The sequence below is a fragment of the Galeopterus variegatus genome, unplaced genomic scaffold (assembly GCF_000696425.1).
Source record: "Galeopterus variegatus unplaced genomic scaffold, G_variegatus-3.0.2 Scaffold136, whole genome shotgun sequence".
In the NCBI taxonomy this organism is placed as follows: domain Eukaryota; kingdom Metazoa; phylum Chordata; class Mammalia; order Dermoptera; family Cynocephalidae; genus Galeopterus; species Galeopterus variegatus.
This window is the reverse complement of record NW_007726247.1, coordinates 868,830-879,073: the sequence shown is the minus strand read 5'-3', so window position 1 is coordinate 879,073 and position 10,244 is coordinate 868,830. Positions and strand designations below refer to the sequence as shown.

The 10,244-nt window shown below is 37.0% G+C and overlaps 1 protein-coding gene across 3 annotated transcripts in view; it reads left to right on the top strand.

Moving 5' to 3' along the window:
- ABCB4 (ATP-binding cassette, sub-family B (MDR/TAP), member 4) overlaps positions 1-10,244 on the top strand; it is a 60,656-nt gene that overhangs the window by 5,884 nt on the left and 44,528 nt on the right. For all 3 annotated transcript variants that reach the window (XM_008589410.1, XM_008589402.1, XM_008589395.1), the window contains exons 3-6: positions 655-805; positions 7,063-7,120; positions 8,345-8,536; positions 9,641-9,812. In XM_008589410.1, coding sequence (XP_008587632.1) covers positions 655-805; positions 7,063-7,120; positions 8,345-8,536; positions 9,641-9,812 — 573 coding nt within the window. The remainder of the gene's footprint in view (positions 1-654; positions 806-7,062; positions 7,121-8,344; positions 8,537-9,640; positions 9,813-10,244) is intronic.

Genomic DNA, 10,244 nt, shown 5'->3' with positions numbered 1-10,244 from the left:
TTTTTGTCTTTTGTCTTTTTCCGTGTCCGGCAACAGATCACAACCCTCAGTGTTGCCCCCGTACCGGACCGGGGACCGGCAACGGGATCGCAACCCTCGGCGTTGCTCCCATGCCTCGCTCAGCCAGTGAGCGGGAACCGGTCTGTATGTGGGATCCGAACCCTCGGGCGGGAGCACCGCCACGCTTCCCAAGCGGCGCACTATCCAGTGCGCCACCGGGCCGGCCCTATTTCCTCCTAGTTTTAATTTTCCCTCTGAAATATTCTGAATGCTGTTTTAAGTTATGTGAATGTGAGTGTGTGTGTAAATTTACTGTCTGCCTCTAGCTGTTCTTAATTCACCTCAGGAGCTCTGGGAGATGAAACAATATTTCTTAATGGAACCAAACCATTATCCCTTCTGATTACATTGTAATGATTCACCCAAATCACATACTGATTAAACAGAATTAGAGTGATTTCTTTACAGAATACAAAATAAATAGAATCATAAAATTAATCTGTTAATGATTTGGATCAAACTTCTCCTTCTCTAATACATTCGTTTGCTATTTAAAAAGTGCTGACTTTAAATAAAAATCCAAAGAACATATAACTGCAGAAAAAGAGAAATTCCACTCCAGAAGCTAAGTATTATTTTATTTCCTTTTTTTAGTTTCGATATTCTGATTGGCAGGATAAATTGTTTATGTCCCTGGGCACCATCATGGCCATAGCTCACGGATCAGGTCTCCCCCTCATGATGATAGTGTTTGGAGAAATGACCGATAAATTTGTTAATATTGCAGGAAACTTCTCCATTCCAGGTAAGCATTTCTCTATTTTTTTTTTCAATCCACATTATTCGTTTAACTGGGCAAAAGATATCACAGTGGAGTTGTAAAATTCTCAGGAAATTCTTCAAATACTCATTTAAGTTTCAAGAAATACACATGTACTGGTTGACTTTTAATATGGGATAAGGAAATACACAGGAAGATTAGCATCTAAATAAAGTAGGGAAAGTCACTCTACTTAACAGTGGAAACAATAGAATATATCTATACAGTATCCATCCATCCCATTAGTTGGGTTTTAAGATACATCAGTTAGCATGGCAGTGCCTTTTAGCTGTGCTCAGCTTGTGGACCCATCCCTGCGTTTTCTTTTTCTCTCTCCCCTCCTTTTAAATAAATTATACCCACTTTCTGTCTTTAATTTTTGGATCAACCATACTGACTGGAACTTGATATAACACTTCACTAAAGAGTGAAAGGATTCAACATGAGAATGATGTGCTTTGAAACTCACCCAAAGGGCTATAATTACCGAAGAACCGGAGGAGTCCCATAAATTAACGTCATCTATAAGAGGAGCCCTGGCAACAGCACTGGAGTGGGTTCCAGTGGACAAAGTTATTTTCATACTAGCCAAATTCAACATAAAGAGGAAGATTTCCATGCTTTTTACCGATCCTGAAGGCTCTGTTCCTCTAAGAGACCTAGTGAACGTTAGGCTGGACGAGACTGAGTAAAGCTTTATTGATGCACAGATGGTAGAATATTTTTTTTAAAAAGTGGTAAAGGTAAGGTGGTTTTCATAGCAAAGATACCTGAGAAGAGTGTACTCTCATTTAGGTGGCATTCAGTAAGAGTTTTCAGTGTTCACTGATTGAGAACTACATATTTAGTCACCATTGTAGGGCTTAAGTGTAATTTCCTAAGAAAATATTGATTGATTAATATAATAAATTTATATAAATATTAATGCCTTTTAGAAATTCAGTAAAAGCATCCTTTAAATAGTTGAAGCAAACTCCCATAAAAAAAAACCTATTTATTTATTTATGTAGTCTCAAGTACTATTGTCTCTGAAAAGAACCTCTTTATAATACAAATAACAGCATAATGGTGATCTTTCATTGTGTTTACTATGTGCTAGGTCCTATGCTAAGCACTTTACGTACAATATTTCACTTAACCCTCACAAGAACAATCCTCCACAAGTAGGTAATATTATCTTCTGTGATATACAAGGAAACCAAGTCTTGGAGAGGATAAATAACTTGTTCATAGTTACACTGCTGGTGGCTGTTAGGACAGAATTCCAACCCAGGTCTTTCTGCCACCCGAACCATGCTCATGACCATATACATTATATTGCCAATGTAAATAATTGTATTTTCTCTAGGAAAAAAAAATGTGTTTGGGAGAGTTTTAAATGGATTTCTTGTATTTGACCAGGTACCAAAACTTTAACACAAACCCCATAAAGGTAAAGTTGAAGTAGGACAGGATAGTTTAAAATGTATTTAAGGAAAGAGAGAGATAAGATTTTTTTTTTTTTTCGGTGGCTGGCCAGTACAGGGATCTGAACCCCATGCTCTAACCAACTGAGTGAACCTGCCAGCCTGGAATTTTCTATTTGCTTTTCTTTTACTTCTTAGAAGATCCATAGATCTTTTACATATTAACTATTTATGTATATGTATGTGTGTGTGTGCGTGTATGTATGTATATAGAAAGCAGGATGATGCCCACACATCAGTCAAAAATTTGTTTCGGGCCGGCCCAGTGGCGCACTGGAGAGTGCGCCGCTTGGGAGCGCGGTGGCGCTCCCGCCGAGGGTTCGGATCCCATGTGGAGACCGGTTCCCGCTCACTGGCTGAGCGCGGTGCGGGTGCAACACTGAGGGTTGCAATCCCGTTGCCGGTCCCCGGTACGGGCGTGACACCGAGGGTTGCGATCCCGTTACTGGTCAGTAAAAAAAAAAAGACAAAAAGGAATAAAAAAAAAAAAATTTGTTTCTACTCAGGATTTAAAAAATCAGACTAACAGATAAATAGATAAACAAAATATGATATATACATGTAATGGAATATTATTCGGCCTTAAAAAGGAATGAAATTCTAACACATACTACAACATGAATGAACTTTGAGGAAATTATGCTAAATGAAACAAGCCAGTTAAGAAAAGGCAAATACTATATGATTCCATTTTTTTTGAGATATCTAGAGTAGTCAAATTCATAGAAACAGAAAGTAAAGTGATTAGCAGGGGCTGGGTGGAGGAGGAAATGTGGAGCCGTTGTTTAATGGACATGGAGTTTCAGTTTTACAAGATGAAAAAGTTCTGGAGATTGGTTTTACAACAATGAGAATATACTTAATACTGCTGAACTATACATTTAAAATAGTTAATTTAAGATGGTACATTTTGTGTTATGTGCATTTTATCACAATTAAAATTTTTTTCAGATTCAAACAATGCAGCTCCCTTATCACAGATAAATTTGCTTTTGGTCCAGTTTTATTAGTTCTGTTTTTATTTTTACTAACACCAGAATAATTTCACACTTTCTTATTTGGAGCAGTTTGCTCATTTTTTACTTGTTTCTAATTATGTAACTGAATGGCTTTGAAACTAGACTCAGCAGACAGTGCCATGTGCTGTGCCCAGGGCCGAATTCAAGGTTTCTCTGGGGGAAGCATGAGCAAGTCATTTATAGATCTGCGAATGTTGCAATGATAAACTCACAAGATTTACCAACTTCCTTTCAGTAGCATCCAAATGATAAATGCTCCTATTTATGTCCCTCAGTCCTCTGTAGCCATATTTGTTATTGGGTCTATTGGCTGTCTTGGAAGATTTGAAATGGAAGTCCCTCAAGTGTTATGAATTTCTAATATCCACTCTCTGGTAGTTTGAAAAATAATATTCTCATACCTCTTTGGAGAAAATGAAACTCTTAAAGGGTACTCACTCTAAATCTGTATTGGTCATTGATAAGTTTAGAGTTTACCAAATATCATGGGTTTGGGAGCAGATAGGGTTTTTAGTTGAGATCCTAGCTCATCTCACAGAGATGTTTATTGAGTATATTCTTTAGAATTGTTAGATTCTTGGGCAGATAGACTTAATGGGAGCCAAATGAAAAGGAATGTTAAAAGGAAAAAAAAAAGGTTTAAATTACAAGAGGGTCTGACAATGACTTCTTGTGAACAGAGCCCATCCTTGTCAACAGAATAAAGCTACTCCTTGTCAGGGTTGTTCCTTCACAATGATTCAGTTGTGCAGAAACTATGCACAAAACGTTCTGCATCCAAAACTTTAAGGACAGCGTTATAGAAAACAGGTTTTCTGCAGAGTATCAAGGACTTGATATCTTTTATGCCAAGTCTAGGTAACTATAATAACCTAGAAAATTCTGTGGGGAAATGGCTGCACCCTGCATGTCCTTGCATCGTCTCATGGTTGAAGGGAAGATGCATTTTTGAACCTCGAGTTACCTTGATTAACTGTCCATAGTACCTAAGCTGCCTGAACAAACACCAGCTGTCTGTTTGTGCTGAACAGTTCCATATGATAAAAGAAGTTCTAGGCAGAATCAAGGAAGGCAGACATTTACCTTGAGACTCAAAGTGACAATGAAGACTAAGTTTTCCTATCTAATCCTTGTTTACACTTTTTATTCAGAGCCTAAAGTCACTAGCTGTGTGACCATAGGTAAGTTACTTACCCTCTGTAATCCTTACCTGTTCTCACTGGTGAAAGGTAATCATAGATTTACTCATAGAATTAAATTAGATGATTTATGTAAATGGAACATAGTAAATGATAGATACATATTGGAGAAAACTGCTGGCCCATTAGCTCAGTTGGTTAGAGCATGTTGTTATTACACTAAGGTCGAGGGTCCCCATACTGGCCAGCCACCAAAAAAAATAATTAATAAATAAATAAAAAATAAAAATGAATAGGCAGCTCCAAGAGTTCCCCATTTCCATGTTATGGGAGGCGTTTAGGCAAACTGGAGCAGGAGTTCTCCATTCTGGCATATTAGAATAAACTGGGGCGCGTTTAAAAAATGTGATGCTGTGGACTCAGCCAGAGGTTCCAGTTAAATTGGGCTTGGGAGAAGCCTGGCATCTATAGTTTCCCAAGCTCTCTATGCAATTCTATCAGGCAGACAGCGCTGAAAACCACCAAACCAAATGGCTACTTAGGCATTGTTCATGAAACTGACGCGTATTTGGCAGCATCTGTCAAGACCAGGTATAGGGCCTTTCAAGATCTAGAATCCCATGACTCTTTGGGAAATTACCAACACACACGTGTCTCCCCTTTGTCCCCAAGCAGCAGAAACTAGGCTCCTCGGGTTACTGACTAGAAAGAGATTTCCATTCTTGTTCTGGGACTCTGAGAAAGGAACAGGTTGAATCTGGAATGCTCATAGATTCTCATTTCCTAGGAGAGAAAGTCAATTTGGCTATGATATTCTCCTGGAAAGAGTTAAAAAGTTTGAGGTAGATGTTGTAAGAAAGGAAAACTTATTTAAGATTTCACCCAATTTCTAAGTTCAGGGGGAAAAAACCCCCAAAACAAGAAACAATGATTTCTACAAGTACCACAGCTTTAGAATAGCTTGTCTGCCTCAAATTCCAAACACAATTCCAATTTGCCATATTTAAGAATGCAGGGAGGAAATGAGCTGATAAGAAGATAAATAAAATAGGGTATGATTCCTCAAGAGTCTGATAGCTGATAAAGAGCTAGATTTGGAATCAGAAACATTTCACTGTGATCATCAGTAGAAATTACAATCTTGAAGGAAAAAGTATGTCACAATCAGGGCCACCTGAGTGGTAATTGATCCTGACAGTAGCTTGAGTTTTAAATAAATTTCAGTCTTATCTCTCTGGAAAAAGATAAGGAAGATACATGGCACCCAGAAAACATGACCCCTGGGCCATGATAAAAGAACAAAGATAGGCCAATTTTTCTACTAGGGCCATAGTAAATAGGAAATACCTACCTTGGTGTATTTTCTCAACAATGCTGCGGGGATATTTTATTCTACTATTTTGTGAATGCAGTAGACAGAGACTGATTCCTTTTTATTTGTTACTTTGTATTTTGAAAAAAGTGAAAATAAGTCATTACCACTTGAATCAATCAGTATAGTATAGTAGTAGTAGTAGGACAGGCTAAACTGCCGGGGCTGACTTTCCACTCTGCCACTTGCTAGCTGTGTGACTTTGGGTAAGTTACTTTATTTCTCTGTGCTCAGTTTCCTCTTCTGCAAAATGGGAATTGGTAAAATAATCCTACTTTATCAGGTAGTTATGAAAATTAAATGAAAAAATAGATATAAAGTGCTCAAAACAGTGCCTGGGTATATAATAAGTTCTCAATAAATGTTAGCTATTATTAAAACATGAAAATCAGGGAGGCCATATTGACATTTTTATCAGGTTAACTCAAATTAATAGACAATATAATTCCTTCCAATTAATACTACTTTAACAATACCAGAATACAGTGCTGCTAGTAAACATGATGTGGGAAAGCAGGAAGTCGACTAACTGCCAGTGAGCCACTGACCTGTCTTTGAGCAGCTCAGTTATCTTCCCTGTCTTTAATTTTTCCTTCCTTGTAATGGATATAATTCAGTCTGTCCCTTACTTACGTCATAAGGCGGCATGTGCAGGGAAAACACAAGATATAAAAATAAAATCTACAGAAGCAGGTATCTGTAAAGTGCTTTACATCACCAAGAAAATAATGCCCCTTAAATCCTATGGGTTTTTTTGGTTTTGTTTTTGTTTTGGCGGCTGACCAGTAAGGGTATAGAAACCCTTGACCTTGGTGTTACCAATATCATGCTCTAACCAAGTGAGCTAACCAGCCAGCAGTGTTTTCTGTTTTAACCATCTGTTTTGCCGTCCTCTGCATTCTGTACACTTTGTGTCTCCCCTTCTTCCTTGCCCTTCATCAGCTCCTCTGTGTGCCTTAGGAAGCTGCTTTGCTAAAGGCCAGAGACCCCGAGGAGGAGGAAGAACCTGGGAGGGCTCATCTTACCCCACCTGGGCCCTTGATATCCCATACCTGAACCCGTGGGCTCTTGGATAGAGTGAAAAGAATGCACTTAAGAGTGAAAAGAGAAGAGTAGAAGAGAATCTTAATGACGGCATCGTCTAGCTTTCATAAATTTTTAACAGATTTTTAAAACCCGGCAATGCCTATTAATAGTTCAGCCTTTTAAGAATGTTTTATTTTCGTTTTGTTTTGGTTTTATTTAGTGAATTTTTCATTGTCGCTGCTAAATCCAGGCCGAATTCTGGAAGAAGAAATGACTAGGTAATTGATATATATCAATATCAATATTTCTCTATATATCTATGGTGTACTTTTTTTAATGTTTCATTTTAAAATAATTTCAAACTACAGAGTTGTAAAAGTATGCAAAGAGCACCTGTACTCTTTACCCAGATTCACCTATTGCTGTCATTTGTGCTTCTATCCCCTAATTTAAAACAAGTTGCATATGTGGGTACTTAAAAAAGTTCGCAGAAAAATAGAATAAAAAGATAATATGAATCCACCCATGAACTTTTCGAAGTACAGTTGTACATTACGGTCCTTTACTTCAGTGTGTTTACTAAGAATGGGGATATTTTCTTACATAACCACAGTACAGTTATCAACTTCAGTAAATCTTATATTGGTACTATACTTTTGTTTAATATACCATCTGTATTCCAATCTGTTGATCCAATAATGTCATTTTACGGCAGGTTCCCCCTCCTCAGTCATCTCAATAGAAATCTCAACATAATGTTTGTACATTGCATATCAACTAATGTTGCTGATTACAAGGAGTACTATCTGAGTGCAAAAGCAGGCCTGAAAGGCTTCTATCTGGAAACAATTTGTAAAATTATATAAAATATATTTGAAAGTATTGACATGCATTTATTGTTTTTAAAAGATACTAACTTTCTACTAATTTGGTTAAACCTTCACTCCAAATTAGTTTGAATCCATGCCATTTTATCATATTTTTAAAAATATTTTCAAGTTCTGTCAAACAAGAATAGTTTTTTGATTCTTTGTATATGGTATATGGAAAAACTTGACAAAGAACCATTTCATATGTTCAATCTGTTTATTCTTCTATTTGTAGTATAAGATATGCAAGTCTAGAATACAATTATGAAAGAGGATTTATTTGAAAATAAAATGATTTCATTTATTATGAAAGGAATTATTGTATGTATAAATTATCAGTATCAGTTAAAAGTGAATCATTAAAACCTTTTTTGCAATTAACCACAAAAATTTATCTTATTTTTTCTTTGGCTGATAGTTCAAGTAGATAGATTTGCCATCATAGAGCTTATCTTACAATTTAAGGAAACAACAAAAAAAGAAAGAAAAAATTTTAATGTGTATTTATTATAATGTCTTACACACTCTTTGTCATCAGTTTAGTAAACTGATTAATTCCCAATTCTGAAAATTTCACCTGAAAGAAATGAATAAAGGACAATATTTAAAGGAATCTTTCCAATTATTTTCCAGATATGCATATTACTACTCAGGATTAGGTGCTGGAGTTCTTGTTGCTGCTTATATACAAGTGTCATTTTGGACATTGGCAGCTGGCCGACAGATTAAGAAAATTAGGCAAAAGTTTTTTCATGCTATTCTACGACAGGAAATAGGCTGGTTTGACATCAACGACACCACTGAACTCAATACACGGCTAACAGAGTAAGTGTATTGTTAATGTCACACTTTCATAAAGAAATTAACCACTAACTATGTGAAAATTTGTCAAGGGAAGATATTAAGTGAAAAAAATTACTAGATTAAGCATTTGATGTGTATTGGGAACAGATTATCTGACAGCCATTTCTAGGGGCATCTACAGGCTATGCCACAGTGTGTTTTCCATATCCATTAGTTTTTCCCTCCCAATTATATAGTAGGTTTATTTGAGGACTGAGCATACATCTTATACCTGTTTATTTCTCATGGAGCTTACTTCAGGACCTGACAGGTGCTAGACCCTCAATAAAGATGGTTGAATGAATGAATACATGACTGAATTAATTCACAAAGAGACTCGCTTTAGTAATTGTTCACTCTTCACTTATTCAACAAATATTTGAGGGCCTATCATGTCTAAGCACTGTTCTAGGTATTTGCAATATACTACTGAACAAATCTCTGTCCTTTTGGTGTTTACATTCCAATAGGGGGAGATAGATGATAAACTTTTCTGACTGGGAGTCCTCACAAGAACATAGTGAGCAGATGAGGTCAAAAAAGGAGGGAAGATCAAGGCATTTAGGGCCTTGTAGGCCTCAGTAAAAACTTTAGCTTTCAGTCTGAGTGAAACAACAGCCATTGGAAGTTTTTGAAGTGAGGAGTGACACGGTCAGACTTCTATTTTCAAAGGATAACACTGGCTGCTGTGTTGAGAAGACACTAGGTTGAGAGTAGGGTCAAGGGTAGAAGCAATTCCCTATTGCTTCCCTGTAACAGGAAATAATACTTCCCTGTCACTGCTCCATTACTGTTGCAATGCCTTTCTAACCCCTGCTTTTAAACAAATTCACTCATGTTCAAAACGTTAATGCTTCTCTAATAGGATTGACTAATGATGGTAACTTCTGACAAGCATGAACTAATCCTCAATTTCTTCTTTCATGCAGTGTTTAGGTGGGGAAAATATCATTCAAGAGGCTAAGACTGAAAAAGGCTTGTAGTAGTATGAACATACTTTACTTGCATGTGTGTTTGTTAGATGTGTACATCACCTTCTAATTGAAGACCTCCTGCCTGTAACCACTTAGGTGTGATCTTTTTTAGTGACATCTCCAAAATCAGTGAAGGAATTGGTGACAAGGTTGGAATGTTCTTTCAAGCAGTAGCCACGTTTTTTGCAGGATTTATAGTGGGGTTCATCAGAGGATGGAAGCTCACCCTTGTGATAATGGCCATCAGCCCTGTTCTTGGACTCTCTACAGCCATTTGGGCAAAGGTACGTGAAACCTGGGCATTTTCATGTGTGTTGACACACACATATAAGGTTATTTTTAATATCCAGGAGTTTGGTACTTGTACTTGTGCAGATCTGTGTTAAATGTCTATTGAAACCACAACAAGAAACACGTTGTTAATATGCTGCTTTAGTAAGGAAATTCATATTTAAAGTGATTCAAAAATGTCACTGCTCTTACCTCAATTACAGGTTTTTTACAGTGCTGTTATTTCTTTGGGTAAATCTGTGGCATAGTGGTTTAAAGGACATATATAGTTATGTCCTTATTTAAGGAAAAACAATTTTATTTTATTTTATTTTTATTTTTTTCCCTTTTTGTCTTTTTTACTGTCCGGCAACGGGATCGCAATCCTTGGTGTCACGCCCGTACCGGGGACCGGCAACGGGATCGCAACCCTCGGTGTTGCGCCC